At 55.6% G+C, this 27,098-nt stretch overlaps 8 protein-coding genes and 1 non-coding gene across 9 annotated transcripts; 3 read left to right on the top strand and 6 right to left on the bottom strand.

Annotated features, from left to right (window-relative positions):
* Positions 1 to 304: 304 nt before the first annotated feature.
* BO66DRAFT_455145 (ketoacyl-synt-domain-containing protein) lies at positions 305 to 8,045 on the top strand (the record flags this gene model as incomplete). The annotated part of the gene is made up of 3 exons (XM_025652065.1): positions 305 to 1,163; positions 1,497 to 1,940; positions 1,990 to 8,045. 3 exons carry the CDS (start codon positions 305 to 307, stop codon positions 8,043 to 8,045), a joined length of 7,359 nt encoding a protein of 2,452 aa, XP_025502317.1.
* A 2,492-nt stretch (positions 8,046 to 10,537) lies between these two features.
* Positions 10,538 to 11,707, bottom strand: BO66DRAFT_429918 (uncharacterized protein; the record flags this gene model as incomplete). The annotated part of the gene is made up of 1 exon (XM_025650491.1): positions 10,538 to 11,707. The coding sequence occupies one exon, from the start codon at positions 11,705 to 11,707 to the stop codon at positions 10,538 to 10,540; it is 1,170 nt and encodes a 389-aa protein (XP_025502316.1).
* A 444-nt stretch (positions 11,708 to 12,151) lies between these two features.
* Positions 12,152 to 16,617, bottom strand: BO66DRAFT_472692 (uncharacterized protein). The gene is made up of 3 exons (XM_025652975.1): positions 16,440 to 16,617; positions 14,834 to 16,365; positions 12,152 to 14,767 (listed from the first exon to the last, which is right to left on the bottom strand). Exons 1-3 carry the CDS (start codon positions 16,531 to 16,533, stop codon positions 12,428 to 12,430), a joined length of 3,966 nt encoding a protein of 1,321 aa, XP_025502315.1. The 5' UTR covers positions 16,534 to 16,617; the 3' UTR covers positions 12,152 to 12,427.
* Positions 16,618 to 17,278: 661 nt separating this feature from the next.
* Positions 17,279 to 18,064, bottom strand: BO66DRAFT_472691 (putative short chain dehydrogenase; the record flags this gene model as incomplete). The annotated part of the gene is made up of 1 exon (XM_025652974.1): positions 17,279 to 18,064. The coding sequence occupies one exon, from the start codon at positions 18,062 to 18,064 to the stop codon at positions 17,279 to 17,281; it is 786 nt and encodes a 261-aa protein (XP_025502314.1).
* A 363-nt stretch (positions 18,065 to 18,427) lies between these two features.
* Positions 18,428 to 18,534, bottom strand: BO66DRAFT_t213. The gene has a single exon. It is a non-coding gene; the product is annotated as a tRNA-Met (tRNA).
* An 833-nt stretch (positions 18,535 to 19,367) lies between these two features.
* BO66DRAFT_472690 (zinc-binding alcohol dehydrogenase family protein) lies at positions 19,368 to 20,411 on the bottom strand (the record flags this gene model as incomplete). Its single annotated transcript, XM_025652973.1, has 1 exon — positions 19,368 to 20,411. One exon carries the CDS (start codon positions 20,409 to 20,411, stop codon positions 19,368 to 19,370), a length of 1,044 nt encoding a protein of 347 aa, XP_025502313.1.
* A 414-nt stretch (positions 20,412 to 20,825) lies between these two features.
* On the bottom strand, positions 20,826 to 22,105 carry BO66DRAFT_126091 (DUF3425 domain-containing protein). The gene is made up of 2 exons (XM_025641953.1): positions 21,956 to 22,105; positions 20,826 to 21,884 (listed from the first exon to the last, which is right to left on the bottom strand). Exon 2 carries the CDS (start codon positions 21,633 to 21,635, stop codon positions 20,847 to 20,849), a length of 789 nt encoding a protein of 262 aa, XP_025502312.1. The 5' UTR covers positions 21,636 to 21,884; positions 21,956 to 22,105; the 3' UTR covers positions 20,826 to 20,846.
* Positions 22,106 to 22,304: 199 nt separating this feature from the next.
* BO66DRAFT_377426 (zinc-binding alcohol dehydrogenase family protein) lies at positions 22,305 to 23,629 on the top strand (the record flags this gene model as incomplete). The annotated part of the gene is made up of 3 exons (XM_025645753.1): positions 22,305 to 22,634; positions 22,693 to 23,265; positions 23,315 to 23,629. The coding sequence occupies 3 exons, from the start codon at positions 22,305 to 22,307 to the stop codon at positions 23,525 to 23,527; spliced, it is 1,116 nt and encodes a 371-aa protein (XP_025502311.1). The 3' UTR covers positions 23,528 to 23,629.
* A 1,141-nt stretch (positions 23,630 to 24,770) lies between these two features.
* BO66DRAFT_440100 (uncharacterized protein) lies at positions 24,771 to 27,098 on the top strand (the record flags this gene model as incomplete). The annotated part of the gene is made up of 1 exon (XM_025651219.1): positions 24,771 to 27,098. The coding sequence occupies one exon, from the start codon at positions 24,771 to 24,773 to the stop codon at positions 27,096 to 27,098; it is 2,328 nt and encodes a 775-aa protein (XP_025502310.1).

Below are 27,098 nucleotides of genomic sequence, written 5' to 3'. Positions count from 1 at the left end.
AGTTGTCTGGATCAGAAAAATGCTACAAGAGGTGTGAAGTTGAGATGGGGGGTTAAGAGGCAGGCAAGGCTGGCCGGGAAGGGGAGTTCGGCTGGTCGGCGACTTTGTTGGCGCCGACCGGGAGGATTGGAGGGAGGTTGAATTGTATACGTATACGTATACTTCAAAAGATGGGTTGTCTTCGGTCGGACGACGGAGAACAGAACAAGATAGACTGTGATATATCTATACCTCACCCTCAACGAAATTCCCCTTTCATTCTTTGTCTTTCTTTTCAACAACTAGACACACACCCGCACACACCATGACGCTCCCCCATCCCACCAGCAGCACCACCAGCAGCACCCCCGAGCCCATCGCCATCGTGGGCATGGGGTGCCGCTTCCCGGGCGGGGCCAACACCCCCAGCAAGCTATGGGATCTTCTATGCGCCAAGCGCGACGTGCAGCGCCGCATCCCGACCGAGCGGTTCGACGTCGACGCCTTCTACGACCGGGACGGCGAGCGGGCGGGCTGCCTCAACGTGCGCGAGGCCTACACGCTGGACGAGGACATCCGGCAGTTCGACGCGGCGTTCTTCAAGACGAACGCGCTCGAGGCCGAGGCGATGGACCCGCAGCAGCGCCTGCTGCTGGAGACGGTGTACGAGGCGCTGGAGTCGGCGGGCGGGGTGATGGAGGCGCTGCACGGCTCCGACACCGCCGTGTACGTGGGCGTGATGACGGGCGACTACCACGAGCTGCTGCTGCGCGACCCCGAGGACATGCCCAAGTACATGGCCACCGGCACCGCGCGGAGCATCCTGTCGAACCGCATCTCGTACTTCTTCGACTGGACGGGCCCCTCCATGACCATCGACACCGCCTGCTCCTCCAGCCTGGTCGCCGTCCACGAGGCCGTCCAGGCCCTGCGCCAGGGCCGCTCCGCCCTCGCCTGCGCCGCCGGCGCCAACCTCATCCTCGGCCCCGAGATGATGATCTCCGAGTCCAAGCTGCACATGCTCTCGCCCACCGGCCGCAGTCGCATGTGGGACGCCGCCGCCGACGGCTACGCCCGCGGCGAGGGCTTCGCCGCCGTCATGCTCAAGACCCTGCGCCAGGCGGTCGCCGACGGCGATTATGTCCATGGCGTTATCCGCGAGACCGGCGTCAACTCCGATGGACGTGAGTAACCTTCTTTCCCCCGCCCTAACTTTCTTCTTTGTTTTGTAAGGGTGGTCCGGGGATAAGACTTCCCGGGGGAGAACCCCCGGACCCCCCTTCTTTTCAGCTTCCTGGTTACACTCAACCCCAGTCCTAGAATGCGGGTTTAAAGCTGAAAAGAACAGGGGCCCGGAGACCCCCCGGGACGTGGCTATCCCAAGACTGAGGACTGAGTGTAGCCAGGAAGTTGAAAGAAAGGGGGGTCCGGGGGTTCTCCCCCGGGACGTCCTACTCTCGGCCTTTGGATTGCGGTTTAGTGGGAAGCCTTACTCCAGACGGCTAATGGAGGTACAGGAACGAACGGAATCACCCTCCCCGGAGCAGACTCACAGACGGCGTTGATTCGACAGACGTATGCACGCGCCGGGCTGGACATCGACGCCCAGCGGTGTCAGTACTTCGAGGCCCACGGGACGGGCACCCCGGCCGGAGACCCTATCGAGGCGCGTGCGATCTACAATGCATTTTTCGCCACGTCCAGCGAGCAGGCAGAGACGCCGCTGTACGTCGGGTCGGTGAAGACGGCCGTCGGTCATCTCGAGGGCACAGCCGGCCTGGCGGGGCTGGTCAAGGCCGTCGAAGCCGTGCGGCGCGGGGAGATTCCTCCCAACATGCTGTTCGAGTCGCTGAACCCGGAGATCCAGCCGTTCTACCACCGCCTCGCTGTTCCGACCGAGACGATGCCATGGCCGCAGGTGCGGGAGGGAGAGCCGCGTCGCGCGAGTGTGAACTCTTTCGGTGCGTTTCTTCGAGTGTGCAACAGGACAAAACGTGCTAATGCAACCAGGCTTCGGCGGAACCAACGCGCACGCCATCATCGAGTCGTACGACAACCCACATCGACGTCCGTCAACTTCTCCATCCTCCCTCTGCACACCCCTAGTCCTCTCCGCCAACTCGGAGACCTCGCTGCGCGGGCAAATCGAAGCTTTCCACACACTCCTCTCCACCACCGACACCCCCGTCCACGACATCCTGCACACCCTCCAGACCCGGCGCTCGCAACACCCCGTGCGTGCCACCTTCTCGGCCCCCGATCGCGACACCCTCAGCACAGCCCTCTCCAAAGCCATCGCCAGCGACTCCACCCTCGGAACCCGCGTCGACAAGAAACCCGCGAAGCCACGGATCCTGGCCGTCTTCACGGGCCAAGGCGCGCAATGGCCGACGATGGGCCGGGAAATCCTGCGCGGCTCCCGGCTCGCCCAGCAAACCCTCTCCACCCTGCAATCCGCGCTAGACACCCTCCCCGACGGGCCTGACTGGTCCCTGACTACCGAAATCCTCACCGACAAAGCCACCTCGCGTCTCGCCTCCGCCAGCGTCGCGCAGCCCCTCTGCACGGCCGTGCAGATCCTCCTGGTAGACCTCCTCCGCCAGGCCGGGCTCACCCCCAGCGTCGTGGTCGGCCACTCCAGCGGCGAGATCGCCGCCGCGTACGCCGCGGGCATGATCTCGGCGGCGGAGGCGATCCGCATCGCGTACTACCGCGGGGCGCACGCGGGGCTGGCGCGCGGGCCGGACGGCCAACGCGGCGCGATGATGGCGGTGGGGATGTCGTACGACGAAGCGACGGAGTTCTGCGAGGAGAGCTTCGCCGACCGGATCGAGGTGGCGGCCAGTAACGCGCCCAGCAGCGTGACGCTATCCGGGGACGAGGATGCGATCGCCGAGGCGAGGGCGGTTCTCGAATCGCGGGGCGTGTTCGCAAGACCGCTGCGCGTCGATACCGCGTACCACTCCGCGCACATGATCCCGTGCTCCGAGCCCTACCTCGACTCCCTGGCGGCGTGCGGGATCGCCCCCCAGCAGGCGCGGGAGGGGTGTGTGTGGGTGTCCAGTGTGCACGGCGCGCGGATGGAGGGATACCGCGTCGACGCGCTGACGGGCGAGTACTGGAATGACAACATGGTCAGTCCGGTCATGTTCTCCAGCGCCGTGGAGGTGGCGCTCAGCGAGGAGGCGGCGTGCGACGTGGCGATCGAGATCGGCGCGCATCCCGCCCTCAAGGGCCCTTTCACCCAGACCGCGAAGCAGGTGGCGGCAGCAGCAGCAGTATCCAGTGCGACACCGCTCCCCTACAGCGGGACCCTGAGTCGCGGACAGCACGACCTCGAGGCCCTCAGCGAGACGCTGGGGTTTGTGTGGACGCATCTTGGGGCCAAGGCGGTCGACTTCGCGGCCTACACCTCGGCCTTCACTGACGCCCTCCCGCAGTGGGCGCCCGACCTGCCGCGCTACAGCTGGGACCACCGCCAGTCCTTCTGGCGCGAGTCCACCAAGTCCGCCAACCTCCGGTCGCGGGCCCCGCGGCACCCGTTGTTGGGGGTGCGGTCGACCGAGGATCTCGACCAGGAGATGCGGTGGGCGATCACGCTGCGCACGCAGGAGCTGCCCTGGCTAGAGGGCCACAAGGTCGAGGGGCAGGTCATCTACCCCGCGGCCGCGTACCTGGTGATGGCGATGGAGGCGGCCCACGCCCTAGTGGGCGAGGGCCAGAGCGTGCAGGTGCTGGAGCTGTGCGACGTGGAGATCGCCAACGCCATCCCGCTGTCCGAGGACGGCAAGGGGGTGGAGGTGCAGTTCACCCTCGTCCCGGCCCCGCATAACTCCAAATCCGTGACCAAGTCGGCGCAGTGGGCGTGCTACGCCCGCACCGCGGGGGCCGGCAAGTCCTCGTGGCGCAGCAACGCGCGGGGCACCGTGCGTGTCGTCCTGGGCTCCGCCGCGGACGCGGACGACGTCCTCCCCCCGCGCAACCCGCCGACCGGGGTGTTCCACGAGGTGAAGACAGACCGGTTCTACGAGGCCCTCACAGCCATCGGGCTGCACTACACGGGCCCCTTCCGGGGCCTGGACAGCGTGCAGCGCCGATCCGGGACGGCCATGGCGACTGTTACGCAGATCCCGGCCGCGGAGCTAGCCGTGCCCATCCACCCGGCGGTTCTGGACGCGGCCTTCCAGACGCTGTTCGCAGCCTACTGCTGGCCGGAGGACGGGAGCCTGCGCGCGCCGTTCGTGCCGACCGGCCTGCAGAGCCTGCGGATCGTCAACCGCGACCTCGTGCAGGCCAGCGCCCAGCTCACGGTGGACGCGTGCATCACGCACTCTTCAGGGACGACCATCATCGCGGACCTGGACCTGAGCAGCCCCCACCCGGCCAACGCGGGGCTCATCCAGCTGCAGGGGCTGCGGTGTTCGAGCCTGACGCCGCCGGGCCCGCGAGACTACAAAGAGCTGTACACGCAGACGGCGTGGGAGGTAGACCTATCCAGCGGGCTGGCGCCGCTCCCCACCCTCAGCGCGGCCGACTCCCCCACGGACCTCGCCCTGGTGGACCTCAGCGAACGCCTCGCCTACTACTACCTCCGGCACCTCAACACGACCATCCCGCGCTCCGCGGTCCCGCAGATGGAATGGCACCACCAGCGCATCTTCTCATGGATCGACCACCTCTTCCCCCTGATCACAAGCGGCAAGCACCCGACCATCCGGCCCGAATGGTCCAGCGACACCAAACCGCAGCTCCTCGCCCTCGCCGCCCGATACCCGCACTCCGTCGACCTGCAGCTCATCCGCGCCGTCGGCGAGCACCTCCCCGCGGTCGTGCGGGGCGAAGCCTGGATGCTGGAGCACATGGTCGCGGACGACACGCTGGACCGGTTCTACAAGTTCGGGCTGGGGTTCGCGCGCGCGAACGGGGCGATGGGCCGGGCGGCGGCGCAGATCGCGCACCGCTACCCGGCGGCCCGGATCCTGGAGATCGGGGCGGGCACGGGCGGCGCCACGAAGGGGATCCTCGAGGCCCTGGACGGCCGGTTCGAGCGGTATACGTTCACCGATATCTCGACGGGGTTCTTCGAGGCCGCCGCGGCGCAGTTTGAGCGGTGGGCCGGGAAGATGAGCTACCGGGCGTTGGATGTGGAGAAGGAGCTCGGGGAGCAGGGGTGGGGTGGGGAGGAGGGTGGGTTCGATGTCATTGTCGCGTCGAATGTGCTACACGCGACCAAGTCGCTGCGCAGGACGATGGAGAATGTGCGGCGGTTGTTGAAGCCGGGGGGTTTTTTGTTGTTGCTGGAGGTGACGAGTGAGATTGTTAGGGTCAAGTTGATGATGGCGGGGCTGCCGGGGTGGTGGTTGGGCGGCGAGGATGGCCGGCGGTATGGGCCCACGATCACGGTGCGGCAGTGGGATGCGCTGCTCAAGGAGACGGGGTTCGCCGGGGTCGATCATGTGGTCAATGATTTTGTGGACGAGCGCAAGTATATGACCTCGGTTATGGTGACGCAGGCCGTGGATGCGGATGTGCGGGCGCTGCGCGAGCCGTTGAACGCGGGCTGGATCCTGCCGCCGGTTACGGTTGTGGGGGGCCAGAAGGGGCTGGCGGGGCGGGTGGTCGAGGCCCTCGGGGGTGCGGGGGGTGTTCAGCTGGTCGAGAATCTGGAAGGGTTGTTTGTGCGCCCTGATGTCGCGGTCACCTCGTTGGTGATGCTGGAGGACTTCGATCGCCCTGTGCTGGAGGACTTTACTCCGCGCAAGTTGGAGGCGCTGCAGCGCGCCCTCCCCGAGTGCAGGCAGCTGCTCTGGGTGTCCGGGCAGTGCCGCGAGAAGAACCCCCACGGCAACATGGCCATCGGGCTGTGTCGTGCGATCGCGGCCGAGCAGCCGCACATCCAGCTCCAGCACCTCGACATCGAGGACGCGGTCGATGCAGGTGCCGCGAAGGCTGTGGCCGAGGCGCTCGTGCGGTTGGTCTTCGCCTCGCAGACGCGTCTGGCGACCAAGAATGTCCTGTGGACCTGCGAGCCGGAGCTGGTGCGCGAGAACGCACAGTGGTTCGTGCCGCGGATCGTTCCGGATAAGCGACTGAATGATCAGCTGAATGCGCGGAAGATGGTTGTGCAGGGCACGACGACGTCCGAGGAGAAGCTGGAGCTGGTGAAGCAGGCAGATCGGTTTGTGCTGTCGCCTGCGTTACCGTCGGTTGTGGAGAAGGATGGTGCGGTGGAGGTCAAGGCAACGCACGCGCTGGTGGATGCGGTGCAGCTGGAGCAAGGCCCGGTTTGTGTGGTATCTGGAAACTTGTTGAATCAGCCTGATGTCCAGGTTGTCGCATTCACCAACTCGGTGGGTTCGGTGGTCACTGTGTCAGAGGAGATGGTGTTTGCGGCCGAACACGCTAGCCCGTCGCTGCTGCAGACAATTGCCTTCGGGCTCGTCGCTGATGAGTGGCTGCATGGCTTGTCGTTGTCGGATGTACTGGTTCTCCACCAGGCTGACGAGCAACTGGGCCGTGTGCTGAGGAGCAAGGCTGCGGAAGCCGGTGTGAAGGTGGTTGACGTCCGCACGCATGCCTATGCCTCCGAGCGCAGCATCCGCGCGCAGATCCCGCCCTCGACCAAGCTCCTCGTCGACTTCGCCGAGTCTTCCGTGCAGTGGGAGCGCATTATCCCGACGCAGTGTAAGGTTCGGAGTTATGGCGATGCCATCGCGCCTGGAACCAGCACCGCCGACACCGCCAACTTGAACACCTCCCAACTGCAAAGGGCTGTCTCCTGGACGCAGCAGCAGCCCGACGACGCCACCTTCGAGACAATCCCGGCTGCAGAGCTGGCCAACACACCCACTCCCCCCTACCACGCTATCGTCTCTTTCTCCCCCTCCACAACCGTCCCCACCATCACGCGCCCCATCAACCCAGCCCTCCTCTTCCGTCCCGACAGAACCTACCTGTTGGTAGGCTGCACCGGCGGCCTCGGCCAATCGCTGTGCAGATGGATGGTCCTCAACGGCGCGCGGCACCTAGCCCTAACCACCCGGAACCGCACGCGCATCTCGACCACCTGGCTGGCCGACCTCTCCCAACTCGGCGTCAACGTGCAGCTCTTCGAAGCCGACGTCGCCGACATGGCCTCACTCACCACCGTCCACAAAACCATAACGGCCAGCATGCCCCCCGTCGCCGGCATCGCCAACGCGGCCATGGTGCTCTCCGACCGCTCCTTCGGCGAGCTCAAGCACAGCGACTTCACCACCGTCTTCGGCCCCAAGGTCCAAGGCACGAAGAACCTGGACACGCTCTTCCACTCCCAGAACCTCGACTTCTTCATCATGTTCTCCTCGCTGGCCAGCATCGTCGGCAACCGGGGCCAGAGCAACTACGTCGCGGCCAATCTATTCATGTCGACGGTCGCGGCGCAGCGGCGGGCGCGCGGGCTCGCCGCGTCGGTGTTCCACATCGGCATGGTCCTGGGGGTGGGGTACGTCAGCACCACGGGGGTGTATGAGACGACTCTCCGACAGTACAGGTACATGCCGATCGCCGAGCCCGAGTTCTGGGATATGTTCGCGCAGGCGATCGTCATCGGCCACCCGGCCCTTGGCGGGGGCCACACGCCGGAGATGATCACGGGATTGCATCGACACAGTCTCCGCGAGGAGGCGGGGAAGGCGTTCTGGGCCGAGAATCCGCGGTTCAGTCTGCATACTGTCCCGGAGGAGAGTCAGACGGTGGTGGGGGATGCAGCGGCGGCCAAGCAGGTCCCGTTGGCGGAGGCGGTCGCGGAGGCCGGCACGTTGGAGGCGGTGGACGGCGTCATCCAGGAGGCGTTTGTCGGGAAGATGGAGCGCATGCTGCAGGCGGCCAGGGGATCGATCGAGCGCGGTCAGCCGCTGATCAATCTGGGGGTGGACTCGTTGATTGCCGTGGAGATCCGGTCGTGGTTCCTGAAGGAGTTGGAGGTGGACATGCCGGTGCTCAAGCTCGTGGGCGGCATGTCTGTCGGGGAGCTGTGTCGCGAGGCGGCGGGTGAGGTGCTCAAGAGTTTGCCCATTAAAGTGTGAGGGGGTGGTTTGTGTATGCAGCATATTCCGTTATAGTACATGCCCTTAAATTAAAGGTGTAGTGAAAACGTCATCTCGCAAGTAGTGTATCTTAAGGCTGAGTAGACTATAGGCAGCAAGTATACTTGTCAGCTCTTTCCCAGGTACTAGATGGTGGTAAATTCAGCAACATGATTTCTTTGAAATTATATCCATAATTTCCACCAGTAGGACGGAGGTTCCACCCCTGGTCTTTACCGGGGTTTTCTATGTTCTTCTGTAAGGCCCCTGAGCTGGGTGGTCAGCGGCAACCTGGTGAGGGCTGCCAACAGAGTGGTTGGTTAAAACCCAGCGAGTGACTTGCTTCCCAGGGCACTGCAGGGACCTACTATTGCCTAATCATCCTGTTAGCATATTCTTCCGCAATGGACATTCAGGCTGTGAACCTTGTCATCTGGAACACGGATGTCATAGATATGAGGCAGATAGCTGAGGATGCGGGCGGGGTATCAGGTATTAGACCGGTTTACGGGTTCATGCATGGCATGAACGCACTAAGTTTGAGGGCTGTCGTCAATCAAGAGATGTCTTTGCGAGTTGGTGGTTTTTGGTGTAACCGGGATTTATTACCTTGGACCTGGGGATTTGGAACGCCAAACACCATCTCTATCTTGATATGGTACTTTCCTGTGGATTGTTGGGGGTACATGGCTGGTGCTTCCGGGAGGCTGCATAGTGTACCGCCTGCTTAGGGAAGGAGTCCTAGTCTACTAGGTAGACCCGTATTATGATGCTACATCTACGTTCCTTACAGTGTTAGGGTAGTCTTACTACGCATTCTCATCACTTAGTATATCTCTATTTCTTACCAAGACGCGTGAGTCGATCGGTATTGATCCTAGAGCTACAATCATATAAGTCTGGACTCTTACTCGGCACGCCCAACATCTTGCAACGAATGAAGCAGCTTTATATCGCCATTTCAAGAGATACGCCGCCGCAATCTCAGGTTGATCTCACACAGCAATCCTATCAGCAGAAAAATATCTTACTAGCAGAGCTTCCATCCTCAGATAGCCACAATCACGCCAGACCATGAAACCAACCTAACGCAAAAAGAGGCGACCCCACGCCATCCCCACGCCATCCCCACGCCTCCAGAGCACAAGCACACGAGAAACCTCTCCCCCAAAACCACCCCGCGACCCTCACGACCCATCCAAATTCAAACCCCCAGCTCTACAGAATCTGTAAAGCCAACCTCTCTCTCGCTCCTCACCAAATGCACCCACTAAACCAAATCAAACCACCGAACGGTAATTCAATCCGACATAGCAGGACCACATGGAACGGGGATACGATCTGTGCTGTTAGAACGTTTCGTCAAACGTCCCAGGCCACTTTTTTTCTCGCCCCAAAACAAACCATTGAGACCCGACACAGCTGTCAGTTTTCCCCCTCGGGGATAGGTTCGTATCTCGTTTGTTTGATTCCCCGCAACTTCCGCGTATCGCTTGGCTTGATCCATGGTAGCTAGGCATGGAGCCAAGAGCAGTTGTATGTACTCACCTTTTGGGTGCGGAGTTTTGTGTGTTGTGGGGCAGCTGTTGGCTTTATGCGCCAACGCTCGTATACATTGTTGAGAGTCTAGATCAAGGCATACTTGATCGAGGTTATAAGTCTGGTTGGACCGTGAAGATTGGGGCAGCTAGGGGCGGGACGCTTCTCATACTGGTTTCCGGAAGGATGGGTATGATGGGAGTCACCTCTAGTTGCTTGAGAGGGGGAAAGACTTTTTGTGGAGATGGAAGGGCATTATATAGTATGAGGAGGGCGATATTCTAAGGGGGTTTAACGGTCATCGTCCGTTGTTGGCTTTGTTCTGAATGGGATATTAGGGGACTGAACAAAGGAAGAGATTGTTACAAAGGACTTTAAAGGAAATGTTCCAGATAGAAGAACGGAGCTCAAAGAACTGGGTGGGAATGTCCTATTGTATGAGCAAAAGGCTTCCCATATGAGTTTTCCGATGATATCCCTGGCTGCGTATGAATCACAGAGCAGCTCAGATATCTTGTAATGTGCATGGGATGCCGGTAATCGTCCTGGACTCTAGAAGAACTAGGGACATCAGACACCTGTGCCTGAGGATATGATTATCTATGCTATGGGCGCTTTATGGGCATTCGGATATCGCCACTCATTTGCATCAGTTATTGCTTACTGAGTGGAATATGATCACTGGCTAAAGCGAAGTAACTTACGAGGCAAGGGGTAGACAATAATAGCAGATAAGCTGCAGCTGAAATAACAAAACATTCCACAACGGACGAGTTCAACTCGAAGACAAGAGCGCACTGATGCCTCATAGTAGGTAGCCATCAATGTAGAGCTAACAGACTTTTCCTCCGGGAAACAAGACGCCAGAGCTTGGCTGCTTGCCTGATATCGGCGATGGCTACCAGACCTGTCTAGCAACGAGTGCATCCAAAGCAGAAGAATTATCAGAAATCCTAACACTTCCCAGAACGGCTGTCAATCTTCCACCTTATCAGAGAAAGCGTCTCAAAGTCCCCGTCAAATTCTCCAGAGACAACAACTTTCTCATCTCGCCGCAGGCGGATCGGCATGCTACTGCCAAGCTTGTCGAACACTTGGGCGCTGAGCGTTTTCCTTTCCGACAGCAACCCGGCTAGCAGAGATACAAGGTGGCTGTCTTCAGCCTCGTTAATGCTCGAGTCTTTCGTCAAGGCTGAATGTTTGTCACGAGTCTGCAAATTCACAAAGGAAATCGTCCGGAAGTCGCCGTCAAACTCTCCCCAGACCCGATTGTACTTTGTGTGAACCCGCAGACGAATCTGTATACTATTGCCACTGCGGTCGAACACAGCCATTGCCACATCCCTCTTTACCGAAAAGCACGCGGACAAAAGTGCTAGTTCATCATCGTCATCAGCCCCCGCATTCAGACTCTCCTCACGAGCCCGAGCCAGCGCATCATCCCGGTTGCGCAGTTCCGCCCTCAGCTCCTCCGGCGACAGCGTCTGTCGTATGATCTCCAGCTCATAATATGGCGGCCCACGACGACCCCATTCGCGTACAATATCCTCAACGGAGTTGACATCATGACGGCCCGGATTCTCGGCCTCGGGCAAACGCGTGGCCCGGAAACTCATCGTCCCTGGACCAGGCCAGCCGGATCCCCACATGAACCCAAACTCACCCTCGAGTGTCTTTGTCCAGGGGTTGATCCGCATCTCGCTCGGGATACTGCTGGTTTCCTCCCGACCCCAGCCATCATCCTCGGCCCAGCCCATCCATTCCACCGGCAACGATGGACTAAAGCCGGTGGCCGGGTCACACCGCTCGATGGTGAACGCGGGGTCGATGAGGAAGACGCCCTCGAGGGGCCTGAATGTAAAACTCCCCCAGAGCCGATCGTAGTCCCATAGAAGCCAGAGGCGGAGACTAGCGCCTAGCCATGGGCATTTGTCGATGCGAACCTCGTAGAGGCCTTGGACGCTCCGGAGAGCGTGGAGGTCGCTTGCAGTGATGGGGAGGGCGTTGAGCCAGGCGTTCTCCTCGAGGAATTTGCGCGTGCGTGCCTGCTGCGCGCGGTGGGGATCGATCCTTGCGGGGATGGGCATGGGCGTTATCCATGCTGTGGTCGAGGGATCTTGCATCGCGTTTGTAGCTGAAGGAGAAATGCAGAAAGGGGCAAGCCTGAGTGGGAATTCTGTTTCTGACAGGAAAAGGGGAGGAGGGTGTCAGGAGGAAAAGGGGGATTATTGAAGAGAAGAAAACTTGGCGTTGATTTTTCTAGAGAACAGGCGGCAGAAGGTGCGACGACGGACCTTAAAACTCGCCTCGCTTTCACATAATGATCACGTAGCTCCTGATAATTCCGGACCTGCTTCAGAATGTGCAATAGCAAAGGAAATGACGGAGTGTGACTCGAGACGGAATCGGTTTCCATATGCGCGACCTCGGGTCACAATAGGCACTGCTGCTGCCCTAGGTGTTAGCCTACGGAGGTACTCTTGCGAGACATACCAATATCCGCAACACGGTCAAATTTATACTCTACTGGAATATATGACACATCTTCTAGCGATGCTGCGTTTTGGCTGTGTCCTGAGAACGTGGTTCTGTACGATAGCCTGGGAGAAGAACTTGGAGAGCTACGAGGTCTCAATTGCCGAGACGCTTATGTCTCTTCTTAGACTCTGGAGGATTCATGCTGTAAATTCAGAGCCAAGCATAACGTTTCAAAGATTGTACGGGAGCTCCGGAGCAAGAAAAGATTGAGACCTCAATCTCAACAAGGCTATATCCTCAATCACTTGTGGCGAATCTTCTACTGGCTTGGCCAGCACCCAAGCGCAGATAGACACCACAGGGACTCAAGAAAGTGGATTCTCGGCGAATGAGAGAAAGATGGCTCGACCAGAACGACAAACAATCGCCACATTCGCCCCCGAATTGCACATGCGATATCTAGTGAGCGGTCGATATTGCCAGGGCAACCACAGCAGATTGTCTCCGTTCCAAGTAATCCACGAATTATCCGAGGAGATCCCATACCCAACTGGTATCCACGGGCTGCTCTCAGTAGCGTCGTGGACACAGCCGACACCCTTCACATCAAAGACCCCCAAACTCGTATCAAGACCATTCTCGACAAGCCCGTAGATTGCGATGCTTGAAACTGACTGATCGACAGAACCGCGGCCTCTAGATGTGATGAGATCCCAAATATCGAATATAAGACTGGTATCCCGCAGGCCAGGTGGAGGCTTTTGAGACCCAACGCGTTCCTGGATATGGAGGGAGCCTATCCATAAGCCCTTGGCTGTGTCATAGAGAAAGCCATACTCATTGTATCCCCAGGCGATGCGACTGTTGTCATGAGACCATGTAATATGCCATTCTGTAGCGAACGATAGATCGTCTTCTCCGGTCGGGTCGCGGAGCTCAAGATGCTGTCCCGTGGCGAGATCCCAAAGTCTTACTGTACCATCACGCTTGGATACTGACGCGACTTTCTGTCCATCGCAAGACCAGGCCAGTGTCTGAAGCAGATCAGAATGGCGCAGTTCCCTTAGGCATTTTCCGGTGACGGGATCCCAGATTTTAACGGTTCCATCTTTTGCTGATGCTAGTTGGCACCCGTCCGGCGACCAGGCAAAGAACCCGGGTTCTTCACGAACACCGCCTGTATTATGTGATAGAGCTAAAAGCCGCTTTCCTGACACAATATTCCATACGCATAGAACCCCCTGGTCAAACGTCCCTAGTTTTCCATCGGATGACCAGGCCACTGTCATGGCGAGATCTGGAAAATAACCTTCAATTTCGCAAACTCTATAACCGGTGTCCGTGTTCCAAATCTCAAGAACACCGTCGCTGGTTAGTGACGCAACACGTGCTCTACCATGCGACCAATAGAGCCACAAGATCAGGCCACGATTGGCTGGTGAGCGTGGGATTTTTTGGTCCAGGGCCTTTCTTCGTAACTTCGTGAATTGGGATCGAACGTACGCCAAAGCCCGGCGGTGACGTGAGTGAGGCCTTGCTGCCACCTGAACAGAATGCTCTGCAAAAGCTGGGAAGTTTCTGATTGGCGTTGTGTCCCAGATCCTGATCACTTGATGTGAGTAGGATGCAAGTCGATTTCCGTCGGGAGCCCAGCAGAGTTCCTTTCTTCCGAAGGTTCCGTGTTCGTCGAGCGTCCAGAGACAAATTCCGAGTTTTGGATCCCAGATCCTAATTTTATCATGAAGATCACTTATCGCGATTCTGGTTGAATCGGGCGACCAGCTAATATTGACAACTGAGGAAGTTTGTCCTTCCAGCACATGTCTGGATACCACAGTGACCAAATCCCAGATGACCACTCTGGTGAACGATTTCCAGGCGAGCATACTTCCATCGGGGGACCATGAATCAAGACGGTGACCAGGCTGCCAATCATATTCCAATTTCCTCAAACAAACTCCTGTTCTACTGTCGTGGATGGCGTGGCGGAAGTCGTCGCGATCGTCGAAAGACCTGGGTGTCGCAATATACAGGCAGCCATCGTGAGACCAGCATTGTACGCGTAAACCGTCATCGAGGTTTACAGGTTGCATTCCTTGTTCAGGAGATTCGGAAACATCCCACAGTTGAATTCCGCCCTCTGAGTACGAGACGAGATGCTTTCCATCTTCAACCCACTGTGCCGAGCTATGCGAGTGCAAGGATTTGTCGTCGAGTATGCGAATACACTTTCCGGTGATAGCATCACAAATACGAATCTTAGTGCGATCATCCCTAAAGACCGAAGCAACGCGGCCTGTGTGTCGGGATAAGTGATAACTGGTGGGCGCGTTAGGATGTCTCTCCAGCTTGATGCTCGAAAGATATTGTCCAGTTTCGGGATCCCAGCTTCTCACAGTCAGGTCTGCTGCCATACACAGCAGCCGGTCACCATCCTGTGACCAGCCGATTCCAGTAATATCACAGTCGTTGCCCACGATGGTATGAATACAGCGACTCCAATTCTCCTCGACCACGGGGACTTTGGTAATCCACGTAGATCTTTCGTGCTGGTAAAGATCTTTGACCAGACTCCGATTCGGGGCCCAAATGAGTGCTGAGCTATAGGCTTGGAGCGGGCTGGTTTCGATCGGGACCTTGAACTCGCGCATGTATCGGGAAATGTCATTCACAAGGCTTGACAATTGGTCCGCGCACTTTGCTTTCTAAACAGATTACAGGAAAGTGATGATGGTCAGCTTCCTTCTCTTTTATCCACCGGGTATGCATACCTGCAGAAAGCTATTAAGTATGAGGATGGCTCCAATGCCTCCAGTAAACTGCCCGAGAATGCTAAGAGCCTCGAGCCAGTAAAGTAGTTTCAGTTCCAGAAAGAGCTGAATAGGGCCATCTGTGGACAGGTCGATCGTGTTCCTAGGATCTGCTTCTAATAAATGATCAATCCAATATGTGCAACAGTAACGTGCTTGTGCCAAGGGGTCAGGTGTAGGACGGCAGATGTCCTCGACTCGACACCCTGGATTCTGAATGTCGTATATATTACGTCGAAGTGTCTGGTTCATCCCCTTGATAGACTGAGACAACATCCTACTGTGTTCCATCTCAAGACCGGCTGGGATTATGAGATTGGACGTCAGCAAGAAATCTTTCGCAGACTGATGGACAAAGTAAATGGTGTCTTCCCGAATAGATAAGAATGAGCCACAGAGCTTAACAATCTGCGTTATCATCCGAGAATCTGTCGAGAATCGTGAGGGTAGATCGGTAAGTACTGAAAGCTCTTCAACTACCAGAGGCCGGTATGCGGTACAGACGGTGGCGAGAATCACTCGGCACAGCTGTGTACTTTCTGAATTTTCAATGTCGCGCATCATGCGCTTGTAGAGATCATCGAGACTCGCCGGAAAGGAGGTAAGAATGTTTTCCACTTCGCATGCCGACGTACTGGCAAGCCGCTCACAGACCAAGGCAACCCATAGAAATGTATCATTGGAGTTTGACGTCAAATATTCTCGGGTAAAGTCTTTGGTGTTCTCGTCGTATCCATTCAGCGCGGCGAGGAAGTCCACCTTGATCCGAATATAGGTCTTCACAGCGGCAGCGACAGAATTCTCGTTCAGCTCGAGAGACAAAGTAGAGCAATATGTTGCCGTCAAATGCTTCTCAATATCAAGCCAATTCCGACTCGAGACAATCCACTTGACCCGAGGATTCCCCGTTGACCGTTTCACCAGCTCAAGCAGCAATGGCAGGCCGGTGCTGCACTCGTCCAAAGCATCGATGATCAACAACGTGGTCTCTAACTCTGGGTCCTCCAACATTTCGAGAAACATTTTCGATAGAGCGTACCAAGCATTGGTATCTTCGAAGAGCGTGTTCCCTTCTACGTCATAGCGCGGCCGGATGTAGGAGAGCAGACTCGGCCGCTGATCCACGAGTAGAAAGATCAAGCCTCGCAAGACGGATGTTGCATCGTTCAGGCGAGCATCGCTCTGTTGACAGAAGAAATACGACAATGCGCAGGTCTCGGGCAAATCCTTTTTCAATTCGTCAATGATGCCGCAAAGGAGCATGGTCTTTCCTTTTCCGGGGTCGGCGCGGATCCACAGCATTCGGTCATTGGCATCTCGATCGGGCCCGCCATTATCTCTCCACCTCAGGAATTCATTGTTGCGTAGGACCCATGAGTATGAATCCTTGAGTATTCCTCCTTTCAACTCCTCGATCCTGGTCTTGTCGTCCCGAGGATTGCTTATCCGAAGATCGCGTAGACACGCCTCATTACGTGAGGCTTCAGATGCACCTGGAGCACGCCAAAACGACCACGGTCGATTGACATTAACAATGTGACATGTTGGTGTAACTGCAAGGGCTTACCATGATGGCTGTGAAATTCGACATGGCCGTTATTTTGGCCAAGCTGGAGGCCTGAATTCACCGAGTGGTCAAACCATGCGGTCGAATTGGTCATTCTGCGAAGACACCCTGGGGTGGCGTCCCGTGTGTGGGACAAGGTAGGTGAGGGACCGAAGACCTGTATATTATTTCATGGCTGGGGAAGACGGCGAGGTTGGGAGGCTGACAAAAGCTGCTTCCCCTCATTTTCAGCTGAAGTGATGGAGTCACATCACCTGCATGCTCGCTTAGGATGCCGGCTACCTCACTCCAATCAAACATGTGCGTGGTTACAGGGGTCGACATTAGTCTTCCGGATTCGTGCAATCATCTTCCTAAATGCGGTCGACCGCGGCTATTTCGACTGCTCCCCGCTACGTACGGAAGACCATGTGGGCTACTCGAGCCAAATGTTATGTTTTGTCACTGACCTCGAATCTCATCGATCTTGGTATTCACAGTGGGACGGCAGCCAAGCCATCAAAAATTAATCTAGTGCAACTTGGCCAATACATTTTTCTTTCGGTCTTGACAATTATTGCTATCTTATTTCGAGACTATCGCAGCACTCTCAGAGCATTCGAGTGAATCAGCAACACGAGTTAATGCCAGTCCTTTACTCCGAGGACCTTAAAGACCGGGGATAGGTTTTCTACTGGTATCCCCCTCAAAACACTTTTTATATATTTTGGTAACGCAAAAGTCAAGAAAGAATTTCCGTGAAGGTAATAGAGGAAAAGCCTACCTAACTCGATGCTATGAGTATTATAGTCTATGATACAAACTCCCACAAACAGCAAGCCAGAGAAGCCAATGCCTCGCTAAGCCGGCATCTTCAACCCTGTAACCTCCTCACAGGCTCTAATAGCCTTCTCCTGAAGCGCAACATCCTGCGTCGCCGGAAGAGCACTACCAAGCTTCCTCTTAGGCTCAAAGTACGCCCCCGTGATACCCTGATCATACTCCCCCTCCGCCAGCATAACATACGTCTCGACCCCATCCTCCAACCGATCCGGCGCCCCCGCACCCCCCAACTTGGTCGCCACCCACCCCGGATGCACAGAGACCACACTCGACGTCCCCTGCCACAATCGCGCAAACGCATTCGCAATCAGCATAACATGAAACTTCGAATCACAATACGCCTGGAAATCCTGGAAGGTGCGCTCGCCCCGCTTTCGCCAGAAAATATCCTCCACGGCGGTGTTCCGCGCGCTGCGGTGCAACTGCGAGGAGATGACGATCAACCGTTTCGGGCGATGCAGCAAGCACGCGAGGATATACGGCGCCACCACGTTGACAAACACCATGGCCGGGATGCCGGTGTCCGGGGTTTTGCGGAAGGGTCCGGAGAGCATTCCCGCGTTGAGGATCACCGCGTCGAATGTGCCGATGGCGTTGGCTTCTTCGGCCAACTGGCGGGTCGCTTCGAGGTTGCTGAGGTCGGCGACGAGGATCCCCGCGGCGCCGGGACAGGATGCTTGGGCGTGGTCGGCGCGGTCTTGGTTGCGCGCGTGCAGGTAGACGGTGTGGCCGCGCTGGACGAGTTGGCGGGCCGCTTCCAGGCCGAAGCCGTCGGCGGAGCCGGTGATGAGGACGCGGACCATTGTGGTCAGTGGATTGCAGTGCAGTGGTGGGAATAGTCGAGTGCAGATAGAGAAGAGTGTGACTTGAGGACACTGCTCGTGCGGAGGACTAGATTGACTTTTTCGAGATCGGGGATCCGGGAACACAAGATTGCTTGCTCTTGGGCACTCGCGAAGAATATATCCATTTCGTCGGCAAATGCAGTTGACATCATGGTTAGCATTCTCGGAGACCACGTTGGTAAGTCCGGTTACGACCGGGCCTGCCGCTGGGTCTCGCCATGAAGAATTCTTCCAGAAGCCCGCCTCGCGCTCGAGGATGTCCCACACTCCCATCCTTTGCCATGTGGGGCCAAGCACAGGGTAAAAAAAGCAAAAAGGAAATGTCCCGAGGGAGGTTCGAACTCCCGGCCTTGGGATCGCCCAGAAGTGATCTTCCGAGTCATACTGATGTATGAGACCCACGTGATAACCAACTACACCATCGAGACAACTTGTTGAGAGGCCGCTTCTGGGTCGAAGTGTAGTAGCAAAACACCGGGAAGTGCTCACAACCGCTCAAACCGAACCGCATCTTGGAACCCAGCAACAACCACGTTTGCGAATATTGGAAGTTGCCGCCGTAGTTAAGCGCAAAGTTGCCAAACTTACCCTGAAACTCTAAAGGGTAAAGAATTATCATCCGCTAGTCTCTCTCAGGGTTCCACTCACAAAATGACCCCCAAAAATTGGCATTGCAATATGATTTCACTTCACCATTGTCCAGTCATTAGCCTCCGGTCCCGATGTGTCGGAAATTCCAGCCACGGAAATGCTTACATCTCGGCTCTGATTCGCTGCGTCCCTCCCGACATACTCCACGCACTACTACTACGATCGGGTTCGCACTGAGCTTAAGGTAACTAGCCTCGAAGACTAAGGTTGCGAAATAATAACCCGTGCAAGTCGTCATGTCGACTTCAGGTGAAACCAAAAGTGTGCCGGATGTCAACCCAGTCTATTTCAACATCCTGGTAGCTTATTTTTCGATTTCCGTCACTTCCTACATAGTTTGGTCCGTCCCTTCCGTATTTCGATCGCAAAGCGGTATATATGTGCAACGCACCCAAAGACTATAGCTCTGATCAGACAGGTTCAATCCCACATCACAGCCGAATATAGACACCAGAAAGTCAGGCAATAGAGCAAATACGGCCTATTTATAACCCTACGGGCAGAGCAAGGGTTGGTCGTCGATTTGAATACACCATGAAGATTCGTTTTAATTAGTGCTGAGGATTAAAGACTTTGACATATAATACTGGGTATTTTCATGAAGCCAGAATCAGGCTCTTGTGAGATTGTAGACAAGCTTCTCGCCACTAATCTTTCCCTCCCTCAACAGCTGCAGCCCGTCCAAAACACCATCTAGCCCGCCATCGCCAACGCGAACCGGATGGGGCTTGATCCTGCCGCTCGCCAGCAACTCCTCGAAGATAGCCGTAAAAGCTTCCGCGAATTCTCTATCGACAGGTCGCGCAGGAATCTCCTTGGACCCAAAAACAAACCTCTCGCCGAATGCAGTGTAGGCCATCGTGGCTCGATCGCGTACATTCTCCCGTTCAATTGCGATCGGTAGCAGGGAGCTATACTCTCCCCCTTGCGAGGAAAGAGCCATGTCGCAGAATCTGGCACTGCTTTCGACGGACACGGTATCGAAAGCCAGAGTAAGACTGTCGTTGGTATACTTTCTGATTGCGTTGGCGGCATCGGGATCGTTGTAGTCGAAAACCGCGTCCGCACCGAGGGACTTCACTCGATCGGCGTGGCGAGGAGAACATGTAGTCAGAACAGTATACCCCGATAGCTTGGCAAGCTGGATCGCCAAGGTCCCGGTCGCTGTTGATCCTCCGTACACCAACACCGGGATCTTCTCAAGCGCTGGAGACGTGGGTAGTGAAAGGCGAAGGCTCTGGTAGAGGCCCAGGGCGGCAGTGGTAGCTCCTAGGCCTAATGTTGCCGCCTCTTCGAAAGACATGCTCTGAGGGATCCTGTACTGGAGATCCCCCTTGACGACGATGTATTCCGCGAACGCCCCATCCTCTGGCTGCACGGCATTCGATCCGTGCACGAATCCACAAATGCGGTCGCCTTTGACAAATGGTTTCTTGACAGCTTTGCCAACGTCCTCCGCGATGCCGGCATAGTCGCAGCCGACAAGTACCCCGGGGCTGGCGAGGTAGTCGATATGTTTCCAGTCGGTGGGGTTCAGGGCGATACTGATGGTTTTGACTAGGATGCAGTCATCCCGCAACTTGGGGATGGGCCGGTCGTGGACCAGTTGTGCATGTTGCGGTGCGGTGATGATGACTGCTTTTTGGTATGCCATGATAAGGATGACTCGATGATAGAACCTAGACAGCGGAAATTAGTCCATTGCTGGCATGGTATTGCCAGCATGGCACATGATATACTCACAACGTCGGAGTAGGTCACGAAGATTAGCGGTGAAATAAGGTATACTTGCGCTGCATCATGATGGATCGTGGATCCGCCCCACTGTAAAAGAGTGGGTCTGTCGGGCCAATGATACTCAATCTGTAAGCATCGGATTTTAGAGTGGGTCTGAGCGAAGGTACACCCTGGCAAATGAGTTGACAGAGCAGATAGTTGATGATGTCAGAAACAAAACCACGTCTTTCTGACCATCAATTGGCCATGTAAGTATGCAGCCATTAGTTATCCATCCGGAGATGCAGAGCACCGACTATCCACGAGACGGTTATCCGTCGCTGGATGGAACCATAACTTTCAGATAGTCCCCCTACCCCAGATAATCACCAAACACCGTCCGCCAAGCGAGTGGCTTTTCACCCCTGCGAGCTCTCCAGTTATTCGTCGAAACAAGAATGTCCGGACATCCGCGAAGAAAGTACCCCCACTTCCTCGCAAACTCCTCCGTGACCTCCCAATTCGATGGATCCCACGGATCCCCCCAGACAAGTAAGGTTGCGCTGCTGCTCCGCGTATCCCAGAAAGCGGTTAGATCATGACAGAACCCATGACCATCCAGCAAATCCCCCGCGCGGATCAGGTTATCCCGCATTTGCTCGAAGGGGAAGATGTCGAGCCAAGGGTGATGCGGCACTGTTCGCTGCACGGGGGTCGGCCGCAGCCGCTCCGGGATCGCGCTCAAGGTACACTGCGGTGAGTGAGGGCCATTCATGCAGAAAATTGAAACCGCGTCGTCGCGACACATCCAGTCAACAGTCATGCCGGCGATGACCGCGTTCTGGTACGCTGCGCGAATTACGTTAAGCCGACTCAAACTAAGGAGGAGGTCTGTCCGAGGTGAACCCATAGCGTGGGCAGCTCGGGCGCGTTTCTCAAATTCAACCATCAGGGTGTGGAAATTGGGAGGGGCGTATGTGTATCGCGTGGGATCCACCTCGGGGAGATTATAGAAAATAGAGTTGTGGTCGCTGGATCGGTGAGGCAATGTCAGAGCTCGGGATTGATCATCACCGGCAGCGGCTTGAATTGTTTTGCGTTTCGAAGGCAGTCTGTCCTCCGTGCTGCGCGGTTTTTGACGCTGACCTTGAACGTAAACCATCAACCTTTGTCAGCAGCGGGGGTGATAAGAGAATTGCTGGGAGGCCTCACGGTAGGCTCTTTGATTCAGACGATTCTGTACGCGTCGCCGCAGGACCGGATCGGTGACCCCTAGCAAATCGTCCTCGGGTGCATCAGCCGTGGTCGCATATCGCACCTGATGCCGACGCTTGATCACGGATTCTGCATTCATCATTGCCAAGGCTTCAATAAATGTGGAAATTATCGTCCGATCGCTCACAGCTGGAGTCTAAGTCGCCGGTGTTAAGAATGGTCAAAGACGACGACTCCGTTCAGGAATTATGAGATGCAGATGCTTACTCCAACACGATGATTGGTGACGGGAGAGAATGGGAGGTCAACTTTAACACTTTCGCCACCCACAAGGTTAATCAACCCCAGCTTGAGGTGATTTGTAATCCGAATAATCCCCATCGGCCTCCCGTACCTTCAGTGGGCCGGAGATAGCTGTTAAGGTTCAACTGGATCGATGATGTTCCACACTTATTTTGTAACTTATCTCGGGTGGGGCGTTTGAATAAAACTGAATACATCGAAGCAGTTTTCAAAGAACAATGGTCTGAAAGTTGTATATAAGGTCACAATCCTATCAGTGTTCCTAATCCTACCCATCAGCTCTTGATATATTCAATTGAACATTGCATGCACCATGGCATCTCACCCTGCCGTCATTGCGACTAATGTCAAAGAACCGCTAACCATTCAGCGAGTCCCAACGCCTGAGCTTCAACAAAATGAAATCCGGGTCCGCATTGAATGGGTGGTTTCTGCCCCTTTGGATGTTTACCAAGTCGATGCGGGCTTGATGGCTCAGTTCCCTCAAAGCCTGGGCGACAGTGGTGTCGGCACTGTAGTGGCAGCTGGCCCTGGGGTCAAATGCCTACAGGCTGGGGATCAGGTCTTCGGTTTTTTCTTCCACAACGAGAAGGAGAAGGGGCAGCAGGTGTATGTTACGGCACCAGAGCATCTGTTCGGAAAGGTGTGATTATTCCCGTTCACTGTGGGTCTCCTTTATCCACATCTGACGCAAAATCCAGGTTCCCTCTGGCATAGCTATGCCCGCGGCCGCTACGGTGCCAACTAATGTTTGTACCGCCTACCTCACTTTGACAGAGAAATTGAACCTCGAGCTCCCCTGGCCGCGCCCCTCGGGATTCTCACCAAAAGATCCAGAGAGTCCGATCATTATCTGGGGAGGAGGCAGTTCGGTCGGCCAGTACGCCATCCAGCTCCTCCATCACTGGGGTTATAAGAATGTCATCACCACCGCGTCGCCGCAGCACCACGAGAAGCTCAGGCTATATGGTGCCCAGCACGTTATTGACTATCGCGAGTCTAATGTCGTCGACTCTATTCTGGAGGTCGTGAAGAAGAGCAAGCTCTCAGCACCGATCCGCGCCTTCGATTGTGTGAGCTCCAAGTCTGGGTCACTGCAGCATGTCGCCAAGATTGCCTCCCTTCCTGGCTCCATTATCGCAGCTGTTCTTCCTGTCGTGCTTCGGTCGCCTTCAGACCCAGCCGGTGTGCAGCTTTCCGCTAATGTCGAAGGAGAAGTATCGTGGGCGCCTGGACTCGAGGTTCATAGTATTGTCAGCTATACATTCGAGACGGTATGGTTCGCACTTACCTGTTCGCATTCCAAAACTAATCTTCGAGCAGAATCCATTCCTGAAGGATCATCTCCTGCCTGATATTATACCTGCTCTCCTCGCGTCGGGTAGCCTTGATCCCAACAAGTATCGAGAGATCGAGGGTGCTTCGCTTTTGCAGAGGGCTAGCACCGCGTTGGATGTGATGAGAACCGGCACAGTCAGCGGGGAAAGACTTGTGTGGAAGGTGTGGACAGCTGAGGAGTATCCAGAGTTCGTGTGAGGTAGCCTCTGTCAGAGATTCTTACCAGCTGCTGGACTGTGCATTTGAACGGAGATGACGTGTGACAGATGATCGCGACGCAGTTCTGGTAGTTTGCTGCTGTTGCAAACGGTACAGTACCTTTAGGCGAGGCGCGTCCCCTTGCATCACGTGCCGGGTCTACTCCGATAATTCGGTCGCAGTCAAGCAATCAAATGGGAAGACCTGTTTAAATTGGTCAAAGAGTACTTGAGAGGAATGAAATGGATGAGAGGTGGCTCTATGGATATAGGACTTTTCTTGAACTGGCTGCGAAGGAGCATCCTGATGTTCAGCAGAGTGATGATGTCGGCACTTGAGGCAGTGATACAAATATCATATTGCCTACAGAAAGGCCCTTTTCTTATTCACACCTCTAGAGGGTTCTAGAAGAGAGGTTGGGTAGATGTAGATTGTGTCTTCCACTCTGGTTGAAAGCAATATGCATCTGAGTCTAGTGAAGGATGACCACTGGGCGCCTTCATACTGAGGTGACTTTGATGATGCATGGTGGTCAATCGACATTTTATTGGCTGAAACTCGATCTCTATCGCTTTCAAAGTTGGGAAAATTGCCATTAAGTAGTCCACCTCGTCCCTACATCCTAGAGTGGGAACACATTTCACTGTCACTTTTGATATCAAGGTACCGGAGCAGCCTTTTTGTGGTAAAGTGGAATTATTCGAGCCATCAAAGCCTTGATCACTGAGAGCAGCTTCGCCATATATCCCTATCCTCAACTGCATCTAGAATCTTAAACACCGCACCAAGACTTTGCCTCACCAAGAAGTGGTGGTGTAGCTCGAAGTCCGAGTCAGGTGATTTAGCTGTTTGTTCGTGTTGACCGGGAATCTCATCTTGTTCACATTCACAACGCGACCTTCTCCTCATCATATCCCCCCTCTCCACGAATTTCCTCCCTTCTCTTCATCCTTCTCATCATCCTTCTCATCACCCTCCTCATCACCCGTCTCTTCACCCGTCTCCTCACCCGTCTCCTCACCCTCCTCATCATCCCCGTCTCCTCACTCGTCTCTTCACCCGTGTCTCTTTATCCTTCCCTCCCCTCACTCTTTCGCGTCCATTTTCACCGTCTAAGGCTCGCTAAGCCCGACAGATCCTGGCAAACCTTTACCCTGTCGTCAGATCCCACTCATCTCAGAGTCAATTCTCATTCTGTACAACTTCTCCCGAGCTTGCCTCACCTCGACCTTTAACCGTCATCATGCTATGCTGCTACCACATCACTGTGCAGCGCGGAGAAATCCTGCTCAATCAGCTCGATCGCATGTTTGACATCGATTCACCTATAACACTTACGTTCGATGAAATATATTTGCGGCTGGGTGAGATCGATGATTTAGAGCAAGATATCCGGGCTACACAGTGGATGGAGGAAAGGAACGCAGAAGACGAAGAGAGCTATCCTCCCAACGAGGACTCAGACATTTGCACTACTGATGACGACAAGACCGATCCATCCGACCTAGAAGACGATGCAGACAATGAAAAAGAACGAGTATTTCCAGACAGGGCGACGAGCTCAGAAAAGAGCTGCGAGATCGAAGAACCAGAAGAAGGAGATCGCTGCCAAAGTGTTGAACTTGGTGACTGCGATAGAGAAGATGCACCCGGGCGGAACCATCAGCACCCCTTCGCAGACGATAATCATGAAGCCGAAGAAAGTACAGCACGAGACGCCTCGGAAGCGGGCGCTGACTATGGAGCAAGCACCCCCGAAGTTGACTCGGAAGACGACCATGACTCGGTCGGTATCACAAAGCACGAAAGATATGAAAGAGAGCCATGCACTGAGTGTTCTATCCTCCTCAAGCTCGAACCTTACCGCCTAGCCTTACGAACTCGAGCGATGGAACTCGCCCGCCCGTCGATGAGACCCCTCACTATACTCGACCTCCCGGATGACTTGCTCCTTCAGATACTCGAGCTATTCCAAGACGTCAGAGTGAACAAAAACAAGATTATCTGGTGGAATCAAGATATACCGGGCTATATCGGTCGGAATTTGCATCCAGTCCAGGCCCAGATATACCGCAAAACAATATCGGACATCCGCCTGGTTTGTCATGTGTTCAATGATTTAGCGTCGCCGCTACTATGCCCGATCCTATTTGTCAATCTTGACCAGGAGTCCCTTGAGAGAGCCGTCCATTTGTCGCGATGTCCACACGTGGCGAAAGGAATTCTGGGCATCAAAGTCGGCCTCGCCTTTCGGGTCAAAGATCACGAGACAGATTGTGAATCATTTGCGAGACATCATCACAACATACTGGCAAGCGAACTCGAAGCCTGGAAGATGAATGTGAAACACTTGGATTCTGCACAGTCTTCCCACACCCTGGACGCACAGCTACTGGCACCACCTACCGCACTCGGACTTGTCGAGGTTAACTTTTACCACATGTCACTCGCGATGAAGCCCTACATATTCACCAAGAAAAACGATAAAATTACGATTGATAAATCACTTGTCAGAGAGCTACGCGCCACTTTCCGCCAAGCCCAGAAGGAGAATATCAGGAAACGCTCCCTTCAGGTGCAGCTTGTCAGGTCGGGGTCGTTTGTCTCCTCTTTAGCAGCGTGCTTTGCTCGAATGCCACGAGCAGAGTCCGTGGGGTTTTGCGACGCAGCGGAGTCACCAGTTCCTCACCGGTATGCTTTGCTGGACCGCTATCGATTCCTGGAGGCTCTATGTCATCCTCTCAGGTGGGATGAGGTCAAGCTTCATCTTTGTAACCCTCTGGTTCCCGCCAAGATTCTCTTCGAACTACCAATCGCTATTCAGCGGGCTGGGAAGATGATTCGTAATTTACACGTTGGCTGCTTTCCGTCCGGAGACAGGTTTGCCATGATGCCAGTTCAGGGTCCCATATCTCGATTCTCGGATCAGAGGCTGTGGGCTGACATACGAACGACATTCCAGAACCTCCAAATAGTTACCTTGAATCAGCCCATGGATGTTGACGAGGATATGAGCGTGCCACCATCACCACCGGCGGCCAACACTACTTCTCACTTCAAGGAATATTTGAAGGCTATGTTCACGGGGTCTGAGCTTGAACAGGTTTTCGTCTCCTTGAATGGGGATGGGGAGGTTCCAGGTCGGTTCGAAGGGGATGAGCTGAGTGTGAGCCCGCTTCTAGAAGGAATCCAGTGGAAGCGCCTTAGAGTTTTCCAAATGACCGATACCTCGCTGACTGAAAACGAGCTTGCGCAGTGGTGCGAGGCGCTTGGACCCCATTTGGAGGCACTCTTCCTGCTACGCATCGTGCTTATTGACGGGTGGTGGGCGCCGATACTTGATATTCTCCGCGAGAAGGTGACTGAATCTCGGGAATACCATAAAAAGGACCCACACGTACACATGCATGACCTCCAAGGGGCGGAGATGGGGTTCGCGGACTTTCCAATTTGGGATGAGGAAGTAGCGGATGAAGAAGAAATGGAGGTTCGGGCTTATCACTATGTGACCGGGTGGGCGTATTTGAATGGGGAGAATTCCTGCCGCAAAGTGTTGAACAAAAACCTGTAG

The sequence above is a fragment of the Aspergillus aculeatinus genome (genome assembly GCF_003184765.1).
Source record: "Aspergillus aculeatinus CBS 121060 unplaced genomic scaffold BO66scaffold_34, whole genome shotgun sequence".
Lineage (NCBI taxonomy): Eukaryota > Fungi > Ascomycota > Eurotiomycetes > Eurotiales > Aspergillaceae > Aspergillus > Aspergillus aculeatinus.
The sequence above is the reverse complement of the archived record's forward strand: the minus strand, read 5'-3'. Positions and strand labels throughout refer to the sequence as shown.

Excerpts from the sequence above, each read along its gene's own strand:
- BO66DRAFT_472692 (XM_025652975.1), bottom strand. The coding sequence starts at position 16,533 with ATGACCAATTCGACCGCATGGTTTGACCACTCGGTGAATTCAGGCCTC. Across the intron at positions 16,366-16,439 it reads CGAATTTCACAGCCATCATG|GTGCATCTGAAGCCTCACGT; the intron begins GTAAGCCCTTGC and ends GGCGTGCTCCAG. Across the intron at positions 14,768-14,833 it reads TACTTAATAGCTTTCTGCAG|AAAGCAAAGTGCGCGGACCA; the intron begins GTATGCATACCC and ends TAATCTGTTTAG.
- BO66DRAFT_126091 (XM_025641953.1), bottom strand. The coding sequence starts at position 21,635 with ATGGTTTACGTTCAAGGTCAGCGTCAAAAACCGCGCAGCACGGAGGAC.